At 39.9% G+C, this 24,181-nt stretch overlaps 1 protein-coding gene across 1 annotated transcript in view; it reads left to right on the top strand.

The window, feature by feature from the left end:
• ndufs6 (NADH:ubiquinone oxidoreductase subunit S6) overlaps positions 1–23,273 on the top strand; it is a 23,895-nt gene extending 622 nt beyond the window's left edge. Inside the window, exons 2-4 of the mRNA XM_078240411.1 lie at positions 14,683–14,736; positions 21,825–21,947; positions 23,111–23,273. Coding sequence (XP_078096537.1) covers positions 14,683–14,736; positions 21,825–21,947; positions 23,111–23,176 — 243 coding nt within the window. The 3' untranslated portion in view covers positions 23,177–23,273. The remainder of the gene's footprint in view (positions 1–14,682; positions 14,737–21,824; positions 21,948–23,110) is intronic.
• The last annotated feature ends 908 nt before the right edge of the window (positions 23,274–24,181 follow it).

Below are 24,181 nucleotides of genomic sequence, written 5' to 3'. Positions count from 1 at the left end.
TCTCCCCGTGTCTGCGTGGGTTTCCTCCGGGTGCTCCGGTTTCCCTCACACAGTTTGGTGGTTAGGTGCATTGGGCCATGCTAAATTATCCCTCAGTACCCGAACAGGTGTTGAAGTATGGCGATTAGGGGATTTTCACAGTAACTTCATTGCAGTGTTAAAATAGTCTACTTGTGATACTAATAAATAACCTTTAAAATGATGGGGGAGAGGGGTGGGAGGGGACAGGAGGGAAGATGATGGGGAGCAAGGAGAAAAGGAGGAGGAGGTGGGCAGAGGGGAAAGAGGGTGGGGGAAAGAGGACAAGGAGGGGGAAAGGGCCAGGAAGGAGGAGAGAATGGGTGGGTGATGGGTAGAGGAGGTGGCAAATGATGCGGTGGGGAAAGATGGGACTGGGAAGAGAAGGGTGGGGGGAGGGTAAGGCAATGGGAGATGGATATGGGTGAAAGATGGGGGTGGTGGGGAGGGGGTGGAGGAGATATCAATGTGATATTAAGGAATAGTCTGAAGGCACTGATACTTCAAAGGCTCTGTGCCCTGACAATGTTCCGATAACAGTATTGAAGACCTTGATTCAGTACTTGCTGCACTCTAACCAAGCTGTTCCAGGACAGCTAAACACTTGGCATCTCCCAGCAATGTGGACTGGAGGAGGGATGATGGGCAAGCCAGCTGGGAGGGGGAGTTGATAGGGAAGAGAGCAGAGGAGGGTTTGGGGAGAACGGTGAGGGGATGACGGGATGGAGGAAAGAGGGGCTGGGAACAGGTTGGGATAAGGGGGCTTGTGGAAAGGGTAGGCAGGTGAGATGTGTGGGGAAATAGGGAGGTGAGTTGGGGTGAGGAAATGGGAGGGGTGGGAAGAGAGTTAGGAGGGAGTGGGGCGAAGTGGAGACGTGAGAAAGATGGGGTGAGAAGAGAGGGAGGTGGGATGTGACAAGGGGGTGTATTGGGAGAGTAAGTTTAGAAGGGAGAGGGGCTTGTGGGAGGCAATTGTTAGAAGGTGGAAAGTGTGAAGGGAAAGGATTGAGAGGAGGTGCATGAGGAGTTGAGAAGGGAAAGGGGAGAAGATGAGATGAAGTAAACGGGAAAGAAGGAGAAGGAAGTGATTAGAAGAGTTGCATGAGAAATGTAGGCAGGTGAGGAAGGATTGGGGGAAGAGTTGGGAGGAAAGAAGTGGAGGGGATGAGTTGGAAGTGAGAGAGGATTTGGGAGATAGGATGAAGCCAGAGGAGGTGAGTTGGCAGGGGGATGGGAAGGATATTCGAGGGTGCGAGGTAAGTTTTTTTCCTCTCCTCCGTTTTCCCTTTCTGATGGTGACCTGCCACCTTCCTGTCTGAAATTCCTGGTCCAGTGTCTGTCTCTAGTCCCTGTTCTGTTTCTCCTTGATGTCCACTAGTCCATAATCAACAGCAACATCCTCTCTTTTGCCAGGATTACTTTTCATCTGTCATTATCAATGATGGTGCAGGGCTCAGTTGATCACTCTGGGTTTGTTTTATTTCTTTTAGTTTTTATTTCTCGCACCTAATAGTAACACATGTTATTTAGCATGAAAAACCCATTGAAGTTCACATGATCCTTTTTTTAAATGGTTTTGATATTTTTCTTATGTTTTTAGTTTTCAGTCGGTTGCATGTGGCATAATTTATCTACAAGGAGCGATTACCAACTTCTTTTTGGCTCACCAAACAAAAATGTCTTTTTATGTTGCTACAGTGTGGTTTGATTTTAAAAAACAAATGGCTGGAAACACAGCGGTGATAGAGAATCCAAAAGTAATAAGACATTTAGCATAGATATGAAATTACTGTGAGGAACATGTTTTGGTACAAGTACCCTCTGGTCAACTCGGTAGTTATTTTTCATGAGCAAGCATGTGCTTCATGTGAGCTACCACTTTACCTTCTTTGGAAACCTTCCGTCTCGTGAGATGAAGGTTTGCGTCATGGTGGACAACTCTTTATTAAACATCACCTAGTGTTGGTCAGGAAGTCCCTCTAGTATGGCACGTTCTGCCTCAGTTTCTGCAGTGAGGCTGAGAATGTGCACGATCCGCTGACTTTGTCTTCTCTGGGCTCTTTTGGTCAGCTGGGCGTTTTGTTTCTGTTTGTCTCTGCCAATGCCCCTGCAAGTCAGTCAGCCTGCAAAGGACATGGCTGTCAACGACTACCCCGAGGATTTCTGTTTCAACATCTTCATATCTCGCTTGCAGATGGCCTTGTATTGGCAGTGTGGACATCCAGCACAGTGTGACCTAGTGGCCAGTCAACTGTTCAGAAGGTCTTTGGGTGAATGGCCATTATCCATACGATGAATGTGGCTGAACCAGAACAGAGATAGTTTGCTCAGCATTGAGTGTACGCTGATGGAATTAGGACACTCCAGGACCATTAAGTTGATGACTTTGTCCTGCCAAGAGATATCGAGGATATGTCTGAGACACCAAAGGTAGAAACTGTTCCACCTTTTTCCCCCTCTAGCATCTCGTCAAGGTCTCACTACTGTCAGAGAGTGCACTGAGGATGCAGCTTCGTAGGACTTGGTGTTCTCACTCAGGTTGTTCCACACTCTCTTGCTCACCTTGGACATTGCAATTGCAGCTTTTGCAATATGCATGTTGATTTCAGCATTAAGTGACAGATTGCTGACGATTGTGGAGCCTAGATATGTGAAGCCTTAACTTCCAGTTTCCCATTCTCAATGCTGATTTGTAATGTGGCAACTTCCTGTGCCATAACATTTATTATCCTGATGCTGATGGTCAAACCAAAGTCTTTACAGGTGTGCGAGAGTTTGTCCATTTGCAACTTAAGGTGTTCTTCTGTATGAAATGTTAGTGTGGTATCATCAGCTTAACACAACTCTGATTAGGACTTGGTGCACCTTTATCTTGGAACTGAGATGAGCAAAGCTGAACTGCTTTCCATTAGTCCTTGTATGCAAATAGACATCCTCTGTATATGAACTGAAGGCATATGATAGCAGCAATGAAAAAGAATATGCCGAAGAGTGTTGCCAGAACACAACACTGTTTGGTCCCACTGCAGATCTCAGTGTTCCGATATTGCCATGACCTTACCTATCATGTTGTCGTGGAAAGACCTCACATTGAGCAGCTTGAGTGGGGCAGCCAAATTCCTGCAGCAATTTTAATAGGCTGCTCACATGGTCTTGGTGAGCGAGATGAAGGCTATAGAGTGGTCTCACTTGTCCATAGTATCTCTCGCCACAGATGCTGCCAGACCAGCTGAGTGTTTCCAACATTTTCTATATTCCAGATTTTTAGTATCTGCATTATTTTTGCTTTTGTGTTAGTAGCACTTTTGATGACAATTTCCATCACTTGCTGCTGATTGAGATTAGGCTGCTGGGGTGGTAATTGGCCTGATTGAATTTGTCCTGCAGTTTTTGGACAGGGTATAATCAGGAAATTTTCCTAGTTACTTTTTGGGAAGATGCCAGTTTGCAGCTAAGTTGAACAGTTTGGTTAGAGGTCCTTCTAGTCCTCAGCACTACAGCCAGAATTTTCACTGTCTACAGGGTGCTCAGCCATTTTAGACATCACGTGGAGAATCAAATTAGCTAGAGCTGGTGGGGAACTCAGAAGGAGCCAGAGAGGGTCACCCATAAGCACTCTGACTGAAGCTTGTTCCTAGTGCTTCAACCTTGTATTTTGCACTCAGTGCTAGACTGTGCTATCATTGAAGATGGGGATGCTCATGGAACCTGTGTAATCAAACTGCCAACATTCACAATTGGACGTGATAGGTCTACAGAGCTTTGATCTATTGGTGTGGGACTGCTTAGCTCTGGATAGCATCCTGTTTTTGCTTTATAGCATACATATAATCCTGTGCTGTGATTTCACCAAGTTAGCACCTCATTTTTAGGTATGCTTGGTGTTTCTTCTGGCATGTTCTCTTACACTCTCGTTGAATCCCTGGCTTGATGGTAATGTTAGATTGAGGAGTACCTTAGGATATACGGATTGTGGCGGTATGCAATTTTTATGCTGACGGCCCACACCACCTCATGGATGCCAGTTTTGAGTTGCCAAATCTGTTCTGAATCTTGGCTTATTTAGTAGAGTGGAAATACCACACAATTTTATAATTTCCACACATTACTTGGGTATGGGTGCCAGCTAGTCAGTGTTAACTACAGTATCTAGCCTGGTCAGCTTAGATAGTGAATTTCTGCTAGCTCTACTCCTCTAGGCTCTGTCGTGCTAGATATTGATGCAATCCATCTTAAGGAAAGGTTACATAATGCTCTCGAACAGATACTTTGACAACCTATTTTTTGCCTTGGACCTCAGATTCTGTTTTTTGGTGAACTATTTAAAATCAGCTAATTCAGCAGATACCATGACTGTTTAAACCTTTTCCCGTGGTTATCAGATTTATAATGTTTTTCTTTGCTGACATCTTCTCTGCTCCAGCCAGCCAGGAATGTAAATAGTTTAGTCGTTGGTTACTTGGGTGCACACTGGAACTTCAAAGATATAAAGTTTAAATAATTATCCTCATTAGTTTTGACAAACTGTTCCAGCTGAGATCTAACCAGTGATTTATTAACAATTAGCATAAATTTATTTTACAGTCTCTGCCTCTTAAACCCAAGTACAGTAATTTTTCAATTCATCCTAGTTACGTTCCTTAAAATTTTGACTTCTTTAAGTGAATCTGAAATGTCCAAAAGAACATATGTACAAGTTGAAATATTGTACCATATGTGTGCAGAATCATCCATGACTAGCAGTGAAGCTTTCCGATTGTCGTACCGGCTTTTAGTTTTTGCTTGGAAGATCAACAGACTAAGAAGCACTTGGCACTGGTTTTGATCTTTGACTCAAAGGTCTTTCTATATTCTCCATGATGTTGCTTCTAGTTTGCCCTTTTGATGAAGACAGACATGGATGACAATTTTCATCATTGCCACCAATGTGCCAACTCGGCCTTCAATCAGTTGAGGATTTGAGGACCAGGATCTCAATCCCAAGACAAAGGTATGTGAGCAAGACTGTGCATTCCTGGCTGAAATAACTTGTAAAATAAAATAGCTCACTAAATATGAGAGAGATAAATTCAAATTGGGTAACGCTCACTAGCTGCCCTCTCTTAGGCGGCCCTTCATTACTTGCTTTCACTCTTGTTCGATCTAAGGTGGTTGGTAAGACTGATACACAATCTTCAGACTCTGCTACATGTGGGGCAGGTGTTGTGTGGAGCGTCAATTGCTGAGTTGTTTGGAGGTTAATGCCCCCTCTCTGCCACCTTGACTTCTCCTCTGCATGTTCCTGATGAGTTCTCTGTCTGTTTGATGCATTACATTTGGTTAGTCACCACAAATCGATGGAGATGTTTGACCTCCAGCAATGTTTTGAGGACATCGGTAAAGTATTTCAGTAGAGGTGGGTTTGAGTGACGAGTCTCTCAATATTGGACATGTTGACTTGGAAGAAGACCTTACTATTAAACCGCCACCTTTGTCACTCGACTTGAAGGCTCTTTCACTGCTGGTGCTTTGAGGTGCCTGCTGCAAGTTGTCCTAAGAGAAACATACATGGAGTGCAGTAATCACTGTTGCCAAGTGAACCATGACCATAGCATTTTAAGAGGCATTCCTATCCGCAGAACAGTAAAGAGACCAGCAAAGTGGCTAGTGCCAATACAGAAGCAGCTGATGAATTCCTAATCTATAACCAAATCAGCCACAACCTTGTTGTATGGCAGAGCAGGTGCAAATGGCCTACTCTTGCACCTAGTTCTTTGTTATATTTTGATATTCGTTACTCTTTACAACTTTAACTTATTCACAAAGTGTCTAGGGTTTGGGTGATTTTGAGCGCAGTTTCAATTTGGCTGTGTAACACTCAACTCTGAATCAATCCTCATTGTGGACTTGAAATCCGAGTCTAGACTGACACTACACTGCAGCCACTGAGCGAGTGCTGCATTGCCATAGGTGCCATCTTTCAGATGGGAGGCTAAACAGAGGCCCTGCCCATCTACTAAAGTTGATGCAAAATGTCCTGTGAAACCTTTTGACGAGAAGGGAAGTCTCCTACCCAACATTTCTTCCCCAACTAAAAATAAGTTGACTAATCATTAATTTACTGTTTATAGGACTTCTTATGAAAATTGACTCATATTACCTATAATAATGGCTGTACTTCTCCCTGAATCTACAAATGAGGTTTAATTAGTAATATTATGTAGTTTCAAGAAGAAAAATAGCAGATTTTAGTTAGATTACAAAGCTATACGTTACAAAACAATAAAACTTTCATATTTTCCAATTCTTTTCTGTAATTTTAGATTGGTAAGTCCTTGATGAAAAGCATTGGACTGAGCTCTCACCAGCAGCTGGAATTTATAGCAAACGGAGTGGTTGGGAAAGATCTTGATTACCAGCCTAAAATTCTTCACTTCCTTTTAAAAGCACATTGATATACCAGATAGATTTTTTTAAAAAGCACCCTAACAATTTATAAAGAATGTCAGTCAAAATGTATTTCAAAGCTATAGGCTGATGAAATGTCCAACGTAACTGTGGAAGTAGCATGTGATGCACATATCTAAATGATCTCGCAACTACTAATTGATGAGATCAAAGCTCTAAAGTCCTATCACACCCAGTCACGAATGGTGGTGAACAATTTAAGTAACTAACCGGAGTAAGAAGCTCCACAAATGTCCTCATTCTCAATGATGTGGGGGCCTAGCATGTCAATGAAAGATAAAAGGCTGAGGTATTTGCAGCTATCTTCAGTTAGAAGATGAACCAACTTGGCCCCCTCCTGAGGAGCACAACATCACAGATGTCAGTCTTCAACCATAAACCCGTGCTGGAAATACTCGGTCTGGCAGCAACTGTGAAGAGAGAAACAGAGTTAATGTTCTTATGTCAAATATGAGTTCTTCAGCTGCTGGATTTGCTCTTCATTTCCAGCAGCTTCTGTTCTTATTTCAGATTTCCAGCTCACACAGTATTTTGTTTTTATATCAGTCTTCAGCCAATTTGATTCACTCCATCTGACATCAAGAAACGGCTGAAGGCTGTGGGCCCTGGTAACATCCTGACAGCAGTACTCCAGACTTGTGCTCCATAACCCACTGCACTGCACTGGAGCAGTCAAGCCATTGCCATTTGCCACACAATGTAAAGATTTGTCTTGCCAGAGATACTCACATTACATGAACGAATTTTTAAAAAATTGTAAGAATAGGCCATTGTTGCCCAACATGGTAGCCTCAAGCCACATGTGGCTAACTGGGAATCCAAATGTAGATAATATCCAATTATTACTCAGAAATGCAATTATCAGATCACCAGTACACTTTTTATATTAATTCATAGAATATGGGTGCCATTGGCAAGGCCAGCATTTATTGCCCACTCCTAATTGACTTTAACTGAGTTACTTGCTGGCTCATTTTAAAGGGTAGTTAAGAGGCAATTACATTTGTGGGTCTGAAACCAAATGTAGGCCAGACTGGGTAATGATGGCAGGTTGCCTTCCCTAAAAGACATTCGTTCACAATATTGAGTTTTCATGACAACCTGGCAGTTACATGGTCACCATATTGGCCATGATGTGGAGATGCCGGCGTTGGACTGGGGTAAACACAGTAAGAAGTTTAACAACACCAGGTTAAAGTCCAACAGGTTTATTTGGTAGCAAAAGCCACACAAGCTTTCGGAGCTCCAAGCCCCATTGGCACCAGCTTTTTATGCCAGATTTTGTTTTTAGTTCTGTAAATTTAAATTCATCAGCTGCTGTAGTGGGATTTGAACTTATCTCTGGATCATTATCCAGGTCTCTGGATTACTAGGCCAGTAATATAAGCACAATGTACTGTTTCCTCATTGTACTAAGAAATGGAGCACTTTTTTATTTCTGGAAAAATGTTTGAGGATTGAGCACTTTCAAGTCAGGTATACAATGTATCAGATGTAGAATAAAAACAAATGTGATTTTGGTGACAACAATTCAAATGGAGCTTTAGAAAATCAGTGCTGCTTTGCTATTCCAGTGTGACCACCTTCATTTTTCACACTAGCCATACATGTAGCTGCTCTGAGTTAGATTGTCAGTTTACATGTTTGCAATGTTGATCCATGCAGACTGTGACCTGAGAGCACCTCAGCTCATTTCATTGTCAGACCCTTGCTGATTCACTTTTGTTCAGAAATCTGGATTATGTTCAAGCCCAATTCCTAAGGTTGAAAGAGCAGTGTTGTAGCTCATTGCACTACCCAGTCCCTGAGCCCCCAAACCTAATTAAATTCTAAAATTCCAAATCTGTTACTGAAATGTATCTCATACCCAAAGGCGATGTTTAGTAGAAAAGCCAAGTTTACACAAACAGTGTCCCATTGGATTTTTAGTGGAATCCTATTGCACTGACAAATTACTTTTGGGGAAAAGAAACACCTGTACATACTTCCAGATACTTTCCTTAATAGGTACACTTACTGACATAATCTACTTATTTAAGGTTTCCAGTAATTTAATATATACCGATACCTCCTAGCATGTAATGGTCTAAAAGTCTCATTAAGGGCACTGCCCTTCTCCCTTAAGAAATGTCTTGTCAGAATGTGTGAAGAATTACAACAATATCTTCATTTCACTTATTGCATATTTTGCAGGTTAGGAATGGTGTGGCATTTCTGCTACCTTGAGAATTTCTGAAATATAATGTGAAGTGCTGTTATTGCACCATCTCTGCACATTATGCTGGTATGGAACCTCTGCATATTTTAAAACTTCCAACATGTTTGAGTGGAAAATTAATTTGGAAATGATGTCATTCATAGCCACCATTTAAATTTTATATCCACTTTGAAAACATGAATTTAATATAGGCTGCTTTTCTGCAAACTTGTAGTTAGTCAAAATAAATAGGAAAAATTAGTTTGTTGCAAGACTCACTATGTTTTCAAAAATTATTCTCCAGAATGTGAATGATGCTGGCAAAGCTGCCTTTATTAGTTATCCTTTATTGCCCCTCAAGGTTCTCATTAGGCTGAACCACTGCAGTCCTTGTGTAATGGTGTCCCCACATTATGTGAGATAGGGAATTCCAGGATTTTGACTCAGTGATGAAGGAATGGTGATATATGTACATCAGAATAGTGTATACTTAAAGTAGAAATTGGGCTGATGCTTCTCCCATGGCATTGTTACTGCACTTATCCTTCATAGTGCTAGAAATTATGCCATTTATGGAGATGCTGTTTATTAAGCTTGATGAGTTGCTGCAATGCATCCTGTAGATAGTCCGCCCTACAGCCACTGTTAGGGATGCAAAAAGTGGATCTTGAATCTATGGACACAGTTAAAGTGAATTGTTTCGTTTGAGATGCTGAAGAGTTTCTGTACTGTTGTATGGCTATTCCCATCAGGGTAGTGCTATGTATTCCATCAGTTTTGAGATTTGAGCCTTGTAGATTGTGGAGGGGTATTGAGAGGTGAATAGGTGAGCTACTCAGTACAGAATATTAACCTGCTCTGTTATAATCAGTGTTGATGGGTCTGGTCCAGTTAGGCTTTTGACTAGTAGGATTCCCAGGATATTGATGATAGAGGCTCTGTGATAGTTAAAGAGTGCTGGTTGGATTTTTTCTTCAGGATGGTCATTGCTTGACACTTATATGGAGCACATGTTTGCTACCAGTTGTTAGCGCAAGCTTTAATGTTATTCAAATACAGCTGTCAGCTGGAATGATTGACTTTATCATCAGTGGAGTTGTGAATGAAGCTGAATACTCTGGATTCATCAGCATTTGGCACCATTCCTGACTTTATGATCAAGGACAGGTCATTGATGAAACAACTGAAGGTCTTATGGCATCACACTGTTTCCTGTTGTCCGAGATTTCTAATATAAATTGCTTTACCTATGCTTAGAAGAGAAACTACCTATATAAATAGCTTGTTCTGTCATTATACCTCTCTGCTAGTGGTAGCACCTCAGTTTTGCATTTCCCAGTTCGTTAGTTTGTACTACAGAGCAAGTCCTTTGCTTTAATCAATTCTCGCTTGCCAAATCAAGAGTTTTGTTCTTTAACTGTCCATCAATTATAATAAAAATTGCCTCAGCATTCTAATGCTGTTGCATTTGTAGGTTGTGATGTGATAGATTTTCTAGAGTGTGGCAAATAAAGGTGAATAAAGTGTTCCTTTATTCCGTCCTGGTCTATTCTCCATCCTGACAAATAATTCATGAACCAAAGATCCCCTGGAACTATTTGAAGAAGAGCAAGGAATTGTTCTGCCAATCTTCACCCCAACCCTCTATCCTACTCGCTCCCTCAAGCAAAGGTTGGTAACCTAATTCATCCGTTCATTTGCTTTTTATTCAACTTTGCTGCGTGCAGATTGGCTGCCATGGTGGTCTACAAAATCATGGCTATACTTCAAAAGTGGGGCTGACACATCAGAAATTGAGTAGTAATATCAAACAATAGCAAGAACATAGCAAATTTTAGCTAGATTCTAATATTTTGCTCCACATGTTTCAAACAATAAAAGCTCCATAGATTTGTTATCTTCTGTAACTTGACTGATAAGTCTTTGATGAAAGCATTATTTGGGGCTGAACTCCCATCAGCTGCTGGCATGTATAACAGCAGCAAGGTAGAAAATTACAGAAGAATCACCACTGCCAACCTAATTAATTGGCATACAAGGTAGATTTGTTTTTAAAAAGGCACCTTAACTAATTTATCTGATCAATATACATGAATTGTGGCTTTGTTTCACTTGTTGCCATTTCTCTTGATAGCCTGAAATTCTGCTGCATTTGTTCCAGTGGCGCTCCTGAACCCAAGCCAGTGACAACCTTGGCTCAATTACCCATGCCAACCTAAACATTACATTAAATTAAACCTCAAAGCACCTTGAACATTCACCATTGACACACAGTATAGCAAGGTGCACTGCTACAACTTGTCAAACGGCCTTTGGCAGCATCTTCCAAACCCATGACCTACCATTTAGAAGCACAAAGGCAGCAGATACATGGGAATACCACCACCAATAAGTTCCCTGACAAGTCGTACGCTGTGCAGACTTGGAACTATATCACCATTCCCTCATTGGCACTGGGTCAGAATCCTAGAATTCCCTCCCTAACTCTATTATGGGTTTACCTACACCACATGGTGTTGAAGAAGGCTCACCACCATCTTAGGCACAATTAGGGATGGGCAATAGAGGCTGGCCTTGCCAGCGATGCTCAAATCCTATGAATAAATAAAAGTAGGGATGTGCATGAGATCAGAATTAGAAGCATGCAAGAGACCTCGGAGACTGGGACTGGAAGAGGTTACAGAGGGGAAACAATGGAAGGATTTGAAAACCAGGATGAAAATTTTAAAATTGAGGCATAGCTGGGCTAGGAGCCAATGTAAGTGTGAGCACAGATGCGATGAGTGAATGGAACTTAGCGCAAGTTAGGATACAGAATGCAGAGTTTTGAATGAGCCCAAGTTTATGGAAGATGGGAGGTTGACAAGGTGTGTGTTGAAATAGTCAAATTTTGAGGTAACAAAGACATGAATAAGGATTTCAGCTGCAGGTGAGCCAAGGTAGGGCAGAGTTGAGCTACATCATAGAGGTGGAAGAAGACAGTCTTGGTGATGGAATAGATATGAGATTGGAGGTTCAACTTGGTCAAATGTGACACCAAGTTTCAAAATGATCTGGTTCAGCCTCAGGCAGTTGCCAGAAAGAGAAATGGAGTGGATGGCTAGAAAATGGAGTTTGTGGTGGCCTCGTCATGTTTGAACACTGGTTGTTTCTTTCAGTTCTTCAAACTGTTTGATTTTTGCAACTGAGCAGCTTGCAGTCTCAATCTTACACTGCTTACCCTTCAGTTCCCCATTAAGCATTATTTTGTGACGACTCCAATATGCATAGGTTTGCTGAAATAGAATCTGGCTGAGAGAATTTTACTGAGATTTATACAGTATTAAATGATGTAGATAAGATGATTCCAAAGCATTACTCTAGAAGTCACCAGAAGGCAGTTGCTCCCCACATCTGTACAAAGCATAGACAAGATTGGACAAAGTCAGGAGGAACAATGTGTCTTGCCATCGTCATAAGACATTGTCGGTTTCTATTGTCGAAAAGAAAGCCTTTTGAGTAATTTCATGCAAGGTGCAAAGTTTGGAGATGGTAAATATATTTTACATAGAATACATAGAAAGTATGAATGGACATATTTTGAAGTGTTATGTCCATATTTAGATTTGAAATCTTATAATTCCAATTGTGATTATTTCCTAAAGTAAAGCTTGGTTATTATATACCAGATTGCTTAAATTTGTGCTAAAATTGAGTAAATAAACTGAAAATATACCTTGGCTCAATCTAAAGTTATCATAGATGTTTAGTATGAGTATGATCTATTGCATATGCGTGAATCACTTTTAAAAGTATATGCGCTTAAGTTGTGAAACATGATGCAAATATTGACAAAGTCTGCCTTATTTTCACACAAGGTAGCGCGGTGGCACAGTGGTTAGCACTACTGCCTCACAACGCCAGGGACCCGGATTCAATTCCGGCCTCGGGTGACTGTCTGTGTGGAGTTTGCATGTTCTCCCTGTGTCTGTGAGTGTTTCCTCCGGTGCTCCAGTTTCCTCCCACACTCCAAAGGTGTGCGGGTTAGGCTGATTGGCCACACTAAATTGCCCCTTAATGTCAGGGGAATTAGCAGGGTAAATGTGGAATAGGACAGGACCTGGGTGGGATTGTTGTCGGTGCAGGCTCAATGGGCCTAAGGGCTTCTTTCTGCACTGTAGGAATTTTATGAAGACATAACGAGGCTTTTAAAATTTTAACCATAGCTGTTAATGCTGAATAACATGATGCATTTGTGAAGTGCTTTTAAGGGAAAAAATATAATTTTGTTGTGCTGTCATTTTCTTTAAATGACCTCATGTTTGCAGAGTGATGAATAGAAGTCTCCTCCCTAAAATTCAGAAGACATCTGTCTCTGACTCCACAAACTTACATAGTAGATTAATCCATATGTTTATCATCTTTTGTGTAAAGACATTTTTCTAACATCTGCTTTAAATGTATGTCCTTGTGTTGTACTGCCCTGAATAAGCTTGAAATAATGTCTTGGAATCATCTTATCTATACCATTTCATACTGTATAAATCTCAGTAAAATTCCCTCAGACAGATTCTATCTGAGTCCGCCCCTTTGCATTTCTATATTAAATCATATACCATGAGATTTAAGAAGAAAACCTTTAATTACTTTTTTTTTCAAAATAATTAATGAGATGAAGGATGAGAGAAGGTTTCAGTGTTGGGGGATGGTGGTGGAGAAAGGATGACACTTATCATATTTTCCAGAAACCTCTAAGCATTTCACACAAAATCGGTTACTTTGAAGTGTAGTGCCATATGTATTGAAACATAGCAACTATTTTTTATGACAGGATTTTACAAACAACAATTGGATAAATAACCAATTAGTTTGTTATTATGTGGAAATAATTGAACTTGAGGAAGAAATGCTGTCTCTAATTAATGTGGAAATATTTGGTGCTGATTGAAGACGGGGGGAAAAAAATGAATGTTCAAAATCACTGAGAAAATTTCTCCCTTTTTTTCTACAAAGAGCAAAATCCCATGAAATACTTAAATCTTTGTTCCAGTCTTCTAAATTAGTATGTATTACAGGATCATCCCTGAGTTATAGGTAACTCTGTAAGTGGTTTCTGCTGTAGATGTGCATTGGTGCTCTTCAAGACGGAGCACGGTGTAAATCTTCTTTATACTCTCCTCACAAACACTATTTTAGGCAGCCAGTTCTTTGGTCCAGGCCAGATTTCTATTCAGTCCTAATGAGGACTATTTTAAAATTTGAAGAGATGAACTTCAACAGAGATTCTGCTAAGATGAGATTCGGGCTGCTGGGACACATGAACATAACTGATATTTTAACAATTTTCTCAAATACTATTTTAAGATAGGGCCAAACAACCTCGGCTCTGATTCTTGAGCTCTTGCATAATATTACATAGTATTTACAATACTGAAATAGGCTATTCAACCCAACAGGTCCATTCCAGTTTTACTGTTCCACATGAGCTTCCTCCAGTTCCTCCTTCATTTAACCCCATTTACTATTCCTATCTCCCTGTGTGTCCTCTAGCTTCTCTTGAAATACATTTATCTTAACTCCTTGCAAAAATTTACAAATGTCAAATCTGAATCAAAAAATGCTATATGCTGTGAATTAAACCTCTGATACTTTATCTTACACCATTTGTTATTTTTATCAATACTATTTAATGTACTGATGCAAAAGATTACAAATACTACCATTTTATTATTCATCTCATTTTCTGATGAAGGGTTATATCTATCTGATCTATTGACTTGTCTGTTTTCTCCACAGATGTTGAATATTTCCAGCATTTTCTGTTTGTGTTCAAGGTTTAAAGCCTTCCTTCCAATCATAATTGTAGACTATGAATCAGAGTATTTGTAATTTTGGATATTATACTAACCAAATTAACATTTATTATAGTCCCCTCCCTCAGAATGGTATGTGTTACATGTTAAAGTTGGTGAAGACCAACATAATGAAATTTGGACTTGGTGCTTATAGTTTTTAAAAAATCACTTTTTCTTTTGTTTCAGGTTTATGATGAGGATGATTACAGACGGGTCAGGTTTGTTGATCGACAGAAAGAAGTAAGTTTTCCAAGGATCTAGTGATATTTGAATGGCTCTGCATATTTCTGTCGTCCTAATTCTGCATGTTTTCAGCATGCACACTACAATATGGAGAGTACTAATATTATGCTAAGGGTGGAATTTACCTGTTCTGTCCGCCATGGGAATTGCCGTGGGTGGGACATGGGCCATGTAAAGGTCTGTTGGGCGGGATTTTCAGGCCTTCGAGTGAGCGCAATCAGAAAATCCCACCCTAAATATCAGAACTAGCTTTAGTACAAAAACACAATTTTATCAAACATTGAAGTGTAAACTTTTAAATCTTCCACTGTCATCCGTATTTTAATTCTATTCACCTCTTTCCCTGTGCTATTTTAATTTTTATCTTTAATTTAACTTTTTCTACTTGGCCAGAGAGTGCTTTAAAACAGTTTTAAGTTATAATAAACTTGTTTTAAAGGTCAATCGTTTAACTGATTAATTTGGTCCCATGATGCAACCAGGTCAATTTTTGATGCAATTACATAAATTAAAGATGGGAGTGGGCTGTGAAATGGGTATAATCATCAGCAAACCCTGCAGCTTGGCAATGATTAGATATATTTATTTTCTAATATTTAAAGAATTGTGGTAATGTTAGAATGCAACTGAAACGGGGTATCTTGTAATGTTCAAATATTTCAATATGATGAACTGTAACGTGATTTGGTCTTGTGTGTTTCTGCTATTCATTTTTAAGTTCTTTTTAACATCTTGAAAACAGCAATTAACAGCAAGTACAATGTTTTTTATTATGTCACAATATTCATGTACTATATTAACCTTGATTGAGAATTATTTGCTAACTTTAATGATTCAAAAAGCTGAAATACTTTTGATTTCATTCCTTGGGCATCACTCAAGGAATATTCATTACATAGTCTACTTCATCACATGGAAAATACTTATCTCCCAAAATTCTTCAGGGAGGGGTGTATATATCAAGTATAACCCTGAAATCTATTGATGGAAATTTTACTTTGGCGCTTTTGTGTTTTGTACCTGGTGCATGACTCAGCTAGACTTATGAACATTGTTTATTATGCCTCTGTCTTCCACCACCACTGCTGGATAAATTTCTCAAATGCTCTATCTCTTCTTTCCTTTAAAAATCTGGGCCTCTTAATTTCCTCTTCTCCTGCTTGGTTTTCTCTTGTGGTGAGACATTTTAATGGGTTAAAGGGAAGGCAAACAGAATGTTGTCCTTTATTTCAAAGAGAATGGAGAACAAAATAGGGAAGTCTTGTTAAAACTATATAAGGCACTAGATAGCCCACATCTGGAATCCCTGAACTGTTTAATCCCCTTAGATGAACTGGCATTCAAGGCAGTCCAGAGAAGGTTCACTAGGTTGATCTCAGGTATGGAGGGATTTTCTTATGAGGGAAGGTTGAGTAGGTTGGGCCTGTACTCATTGGAATTTAGAAGAATGAGAGGCAACCTTATTGAGACATGTAGGATTCTCAGTGGGCTTGACGGGGAGATGCTGAGCAGCTGTTTCCTCTTGTGGGAGAGTCTAGGACCAGTGGGCATAATCGCACAGTAAGGGGTCACCCATTTAAGACAGAGATGAGGGGGAATTTCTTCTCTGAGAGTAGTGAATCTGTGGAATTCTTCCCTGCAAAATAGATGAAAGTAATATTCAAACACTATTTTATGTAGATAATTAAAGATGAGAAGCGGGCGACCTGGTGGCACAGTCATTAGCACTGCCGCCTCACAGCGCCAGGGATCTGGATTCAATTCTGGCCTTGGGTCACTGTCTGTTTGGATTTTGCACGTTCTCCCCGTGTCTGCGTGGGTTTCCTCCGGGTGTTGCGTTTTCCTCCCACAGTCCAAAGATGTGCTGGTTAGGTTGATTGGCCGTGCTAAATTGACCCTCGTGTCACAGGGATTAGAAGGATAAATATGTGGGGTTACGGGAATAGGGCCTGGGTGGGATTGTGGATGGTGCAGACTCGCTGGGCCTAATGGCCTCTTTCTGCACTGTAGGGATTGTATTGTATTGTACCACTTAGCAGCAATAAAAAACAATAAAAATGATGGAATTAGACCATAAGATGTTGGAGAAGTAGGAAATTTGAGTTGTAGAGGCTAGGTCATTGGGTATGTCCAAGGCTGAGATAGACAGACTTTTAATCAATAAGAGAATCAAGAAGGGTAATGGGAATAAGGAAGGAAAGTGGAGTTGAGGATTATCATATCAGATATAATAATTGTGACAAATCATGTCATGATCTAATTGAATGGCAGAGCTTTCATACACTGTGGCAGCTGTCTTGTTGTGAACCAGCTTTTGCTGCCTGTGACTGATTTAAGGACCTACAGCTATTGAGTTCAGGGTAGTACAACTGTCACTGTCTGAAATTGTGAAATATTGGCAAGCTAGTAAAGTACAAATATTGCAAAGTGATGTGCGATTTACACTTAATGCTGTTGTTGATTCTTTACATGGCGATCTGGGACTTTGGCGATTTTATCAATTAAAATAAATTGATTATTTTTTATTGAATGAGAAATGGTGACGGGTGACATATTGATAATCATGATCACCTTCAACTGAGCCAATATTTCAGCTAATTAATTGAATAGGGTGGATTTCAACTGTGTTGATGTTCCACCTCAGCAATTGTCTTCATGGAGGGATGTGAACCAGTTTTCTTTTTTTAATTAAGACTCTCGGAACAGATTTTGTCTCCAATGGCTTAGCTGTAGCCAGCAGGTGTCAGATAGGTGATCAGTTTCTTGATAGGATTCATGATTGGTAACGTACATCTTTACAGTTAAAAGTGGTATCTGGACTTTTCTGTTTCTTTTGAAAATTTGTGCCTGGAGGATGATGTGAAACATAACTTTTTACCAATGACCACACAATTTTACAAAGAAGCCATTCTTGCAGTGCACCCTGATAGATCAGGTGAGGACTGTATCAGAATTGTGAAGACAGAATTAAGAAAGTTGATTAATGGAAATTTAACATCAGACAGTGTTCCATTTAAGTTAATTAGTCATGTAATGTTATGCTAATAGCACCATCTCTTGGTGTGATACCATTAGAATATTGCGATATCTCATGTTTTTAAATATGTAGTGGGTACATAACATTCAAAGGTTTATTAAAAAATTGCAAACATTGTTTGCCAGAATTTATTCATGAGAAACAATGGCTAAGATTTGGGAGAAAACAAAACTCATCATATTAAAATAATTGGACAGCAGCTTCCAATGATTGTACATGATTGCATAATGTAGAAATCAGGAAATTTCCATTTGAGTTGCCCTGCTCCTTCAGTGACTTCATTATAACAGTATCTTATTGCAAGATTTGGCATTGAAGTACATGCAGTGACTTGGCTACTGCATTTATGTGATACACATGAAGATCACCAGAAACATTGGGACTTGTCCATTCCAGTATTTGTATAAAGTATAACTACTGTCAAACAGCCTAACACTGAAAATGAGCTTTGAGAGCACAAAAATTTATCCGTTTTGATTTTAATTATTGTTGATTTGGCATTGAAATAAATAGCTAATTTAAACTTCCTGATTTAGATTCTACATGCCACTGTCTGAGTACTTCAATCTGGTTAAGAAAAAAACAGTCATTTACCCTTTTCTCACACATCCCAATTCCCTTTAGCAGGTGTTGCAGTCAAATCATTTTCCATTCACAGCAAGTTCCAGGGCAAAACCCCACAGAAAGTTTGCAGGAAAGCAGAAGAAATATCATTCACTGTTGATCATAAAATCCAGTCCAATGGTGACCGACCACCTTGGTACCATTTGCAATCCTGAGAAGGTTGTATCCTTCAGGATTGACCAAAACAGGCTTTTATAGGTTATCAGTTTCATTTTCAGGAAGAATAGACTCCAAGTAATTTTCAGAGATTTGAGATCTATTTGCACTAACCAAAGCAACATTAACTGAACATGCATTGTGATGCTGGGATTTTACCAGAGAGTAATTCTGGAATTTAACACAAATGTTTTGTATTGTTTTCAATCTTATGGCTTGCAAATTTTTATGATGTGGTATTGCCGGCGTTGGACTGGGGTAGGCACAATAAGTAGTCTCACAACAGCAGGTTAAAGTCCAACAGGTTTATTTGGTAGCACGAGTTTTCAGAGCACTGCTCCTTCATCAGGTGAGTGCAGGATTTATTTCAGAAATAGGGCATATATAGACACAAACTAAATTACAAGATAAACATTGGAATGTGAGTCTTAACAGATAATCAAGTCTTTACAGGTGCAGACAATGTGAGTGGAGAGAGGGTTAAGCACAGGTTAAAGAGGTGTGAATTATATCAAGCCAGACAGTTAGTGAGATTTTGCAAGCCCAGGTAAGTCATGGGGGTTACAGATAGTGCGACATGAACCCAAGATCTCGGTTGAGGCCGTCCTCGTGTGTGCGGAACTTGGCTATCAGTTTCTGCTCGGCAATTTTGTGTTGTCGTGTGTCTTGAAGGCTGCCTTGGAGAACGCTTACCTGAAGATCAGAGGCTGAATGCCCTTGTCTGCTGAAGTGTTGCCCGACAGGAAGGAAACGCTCCTGCCTAGTGATTGTCGCGCGGTGTCCATTCATCCGTTGTCGTAGCGTTTGCATGGTGTCGCCAATGTACCATGCCTCGGGACATCCTTTTCTGCAATGTATTAGGTAGACAATGTTGGCCGAGTTGCAAGAGGGCTCACTAACTGTCCTGGCTTGAGACAATTCGCACCTCTTTAATCTCTTTAAGGGGCGGCACGGTAGCACAGTGGTTAGCACTGCTGCTTCACAGCTCCGGGGAGCTGGGTTCAATTCCCGGCTTGGGTCACTGTCTGTGTGGAGTTTGCACATTCTTCCTGTGTCTGCGTGGGTTTCCTCCAGGTGCTCTGGTTTCCTCCCACAGTCCAAAGATGTGCGGGTTAGGTTAATTGGCCATGCTAAATTCCCCCTTAGTGTCCCGGGATGTGTAGGTTAGAGGGATTAGCGGGTAAATAAGTGGGGATATGGGGAGAGGGCCTGGGTGGGATTGTGGTCGGTGCAGACTCGATGGGCCGAATGGCCTCTTTCTGCACTGTAGGGTTTCTATGATTCTATGCTAACCTGTGTTTAACCCTCTCTCCACTCGCACCTGTCTGAACCTGTAAAGCCTTGATTACCTGTTACGACTCGCATTCCAACCATTATCTTGTAATTGAGTTTGTGTCTATATATGCCCTGTTTGTGAAACAAATCCTGCTCTCACCTGATGAAGAAGCAGCGCTCCGAAAGCTCGTGCCACCAAATAAACCTGTTGGACTTTAAACTGGTGTTGTGAGACTACTTGCCGTGCAAATATTTAGTAATTTTCCCACCTTTCAGACCTATGAAGCACTAATGTTGTTCAAAGAAACTTAATTATTAGAATTGTTCTCTGAATGATGTTCTTATGGTCTTGCTGCACTTGTTCGTGCCAAAAGCTTAGAAGCCACATTATTGGAGCTAACGTTTATCATTTGAATTATTCTATCAAGTTCGCCCTTCATCACTAATTCCTAAACAGCCTAACTCATCTGATCAATATTCTTCATAATTGTCTAACATTTAATTCAATGTCTTCAGGCCTTCTCTGCTCCAATGGAAATACTACCATTCTTTTAAGTGTCTTCTCGCAATTACAGTTTCCCACCCCCAGCTTAATTTGGGTGAAATTATGCTTTTAATGTTCTTCCAAAAATGGGGTGTCCAAAATTTCACATTTTGTTAAATATGGAATAACTTCTGTGGTGTATGCATCTATGATAGCACTTTCCTCTTTTTATATGTATTTCTGAAGTTAAGATGTTGTTTGCTTTTTCCCTGGCTTCATTCACCTGTAATCAGATTTCCAGAAAAATGTTTTTGTTTCAACCCTTGCGACTCTCTGTTCAACGTCCTTCAAAAGCTTGGCATTGAGTCTGCACTCCTTTTCCTCTTTTTCATGCAAAAATGGGTAGCCTCACTTTTCTCCATTCTAAACTGTTTCTGCCACCTGTTTGTTCATTCTGCTAGCTTGGCTATGTCCTGCTGAAGTATTTTGTATTTTGCCTTACTGCTTGCTAAACCCACTTTTTTACTAACTAAGACATTTCAATGTTGCACTCTCTTGGTGCTCTCGCCAACTTTTGACCTACTCATAGCTGTTTAGATGGGGAAAGCTTTTGCTATTAACACCCAGCTCACGAGTTTGTGACGTGAAACAATATTGGAAATTCAGACACTGAGGCGGCACAGTGGTTAGCACTGCTGCCTCAGAGCACCAGGGACCTGGGCTCAATTCTGGCCTTGGGTAACTGTGTGGAGTTTGCACATTTTCCCTGTGTCTGCATAGGTTTCCTCTGGGTGCTCCAGTTTCCTCCCACAGTCCAAAAATGTGTGGGTTAGATTGGCCATGCTAAATTAACCCTAGTGTCAGGGGGATTAGCAGGGTAAATATGAGGGGTTCCGGGGATAGGGCCTGGGTGGGATTGTGGTCAGTGCAGACTCGCTGGGCCAAATGGCCTCCTTTTGCACTCTACCGATTCTATGAGGTCAGCATGCCTAATTCATAACATGCATAGTTTTCTACCTATTAAAACAGGGTTTGGTTTAGCTCAGTTGGCTGGACAGCTGGTTAGTGATGCAGAATGATGCAAATAGCGTGAGTCCAATTCTTGTACCAGTTGAGGTCCACCTTCTCAACCTTGCCCCTCATCTGAGGTGTGATGCAAGCCACCACCAGTCAGTGCTCCCGCTCAAAGGGAGAGCAACCTGTAATCATCTGGGACTTCGGCGATTTTATCTATTAAACTATGTCCTCCTGTCTTTCAAAAATCTGCACCAAGTTCAAAATCAGCAACTTTACCCATACCTTTATTTGAAGTGATGTTCTTGATTTTGACCTTAGATAATAGGAGTACTATTGGGTTACTAGTAATTTTCCTATAGCACCTGCACAAACATATTACGTTACAAATGTGTGCAAGTAATTGAGTATTTTCTTTGTGAATTCTAAAGAAATTTTGACATTTGTTCTGCTCAAAGTGTCAAACCTTGTGCTTTTCCAATTTTATTTTGGCAGGTAAATGAAAGCTTTGCCATTGATTTAGTAGCTGAGGAGCCAGTAACTGAGGTATCAGATAGAGTGGTTTCATGTGATGGTGGTGGAGGAGCCCTTGGACATCCTAAAGTGTACATAAACTTGGTACGTATTTGGCTGCAATACGTGTTCTATAAATGTTTATGCTAGAAAGTTGGAATCAGTCATACGTTTTCCTGATGTTTAGATTTTGAGTATTAAGTCATGCGCATTATTGTGTGCAAGCAAGTTGCACTTGGCAAGAATGTGTTTAGCTTGCATTGGTTCAAATACTTTAATTCTTGAACAATAAGATTTTACCTGATTTCACAGGTATATTCCTTGCTGAAATGTTAAAAATGCACTATGCTTATGATCTTTTAAAAACCTATTTAGTATTAATGAATATTTGTATGGAATAAAACTGGCCGATTATATCATAAGATTGCTATTTCAGGGCGATCAGTGTTCTCTGGGAGTGTCCCATGATCTCTGTTTTTCCTAAAATAGAAAATGGGGCAAGCTGAGACTTGGGAAAATATTTATTGCTGTATAATATTGGTAAATATTAAAATGAAAAGCTGAATAATGTAAAATTGGCTTGTTTGATGCTGTAATTTTAATGTTCTGTATAACTATAATTGTATAATTTTTCTTAGAAATTTATTTCAGTCAGCTTGGAATAGAATATGCTTTTAGTGGAATGACACAAAAAAATGGTTAATTCGTATGGCTACATATCAATTTCTACCTGAAGAGATTAGGAGGAAGCACTTTTACAAAAAGTAGTCAAAATCTGGGATTCTCCACCCTAAAAGACTTTGGATGTTGGAACATTTGGAAATTTTAAGGCTGAGATTGCTGGATTTTTGATTGGCAAGGGTTTCAAGGGGTATGAAACAAAGTCAGATAAACAGAGTTGTGGTACAGATCAAACATGATCAAACTGAATAGAGGAGTAAACATTCAGAACTGAATGACCTCCTGATCTTGTGATCCTTTACTTGCTGTGAAATGAAACAGTGTGATCTATATCCTACAGTGTCATGCTGCACTCTCTTCAGGTCACTTTGAAAGCAATACCATCAAATAACATGTGGACCCATTGTATTATGCTGCAACATAGTTAGATTCTGGATAAAATGAGTACAGTTCTAAATATAATGCTGCATATAATTATAAAGTGAATATTTGTTCCATGACATTTAGTAAATCAAATCTCAGGTTAAATATTTTGAGTACTCTCCAAATTTAGAACAACGCCTTGACTTTTTTTCTTTCTTTATTAGGACAAAGAAACAAAAGTTGGAACATGTGGTTATTGTGGACTCCGTTTTAAACAGATACACCATTGAGAGGAGCCATTTGGAATCTTCTCATTCACTTTACAAAGGCTTTGTACAGACTTCAACTGTGAAAGCTACAACAATAAATCAATTGATGAGCTCTGCATATCTGTTGTTGTGCTTAGAGTGAAAACTGTATGACTGGTATGGAAGCATGGGAATAGGCAGTGTGACCAACTGTCCAGATTATATTTTGAAGTGGTCATCCCATGTCATGGGTTGGTCGATGCAGGGATGGGTCTTGTCCTGTATTTTCATGTCGGATTTTTGCGCGCATGTCAACTCAAACCTACTTGTGTGCACCATGATCTCCTCCAGGTTGCTTCCTTCCACAGTTTCTCTTTTAGCTCAAAACCTTTGCCCTGAACATTGTTTGACGTGTGGGTTGACACAGGAAGGGGACCTTAATGAATGGTGGGACCGATAGTCTATCGCTTTTAGTGATGAGATTTAGGATTTGAGCAAGAAACAGATGAGCGATGGAGAAGGAGAGTGAATTAGAGTCAAATCATGTACAGGACGAGAAATAAGAGGGCAAGAAAGATTCCATTAAGACAGGAAAAAAAATTAGACTACTTTTAAAATTTCTAAACAACAGAATAAGTCTCCACAGTTTTAATTGTTTTTTTTCTGGGCTGGAGAGGTTGATTGGCATAACAGAAGCATAAATCTCCAATTATAAAGATATATACACTGCTAAATACACCCCTAAAATTTATGAAGAGTTTAGTAGGCAATTAATGTGCCAAATCATGACTCCATTTTTGAGAGTCTAACAATAGTAGAGTGTAATGGTTATGCTACTTATGATTTGCAATTGTTACAATACTTCTTCCTCACCAAATGTTGCTGGACAATTTACACATTAAAAACTGCAAACACCATTTTATTTTCCATTATTGTAGCAGCACATTCTGGGTCAATATGCGTGAAGATAATTCTGTGGCTAAATTTGGTTATTTTGTTGTCCACTCATTAAAATGTTCACAATATAAAATATATTTAAATGACCAC

The sequence above is a fragment of the Mustelus asterias genome, chromosome 2, assembly GCF_964213995.1.
Source record: "Mustelus asterias chromosome 2, sMusAst1.hap1.1, whole genome shotgun sequence".
Taxonomy (NCBI): Eukaryota; Metazoa; Chordata; class Chondrichthyes; order Carcharhiniformes; family Triakidae; genus Mustelus; species Mustelus asterias.
The sequence above is the reverse complement of the archived record's forward strand: the minus strand, read 5'-3'. Positions and strand labels throughout refer to the sequence as shown.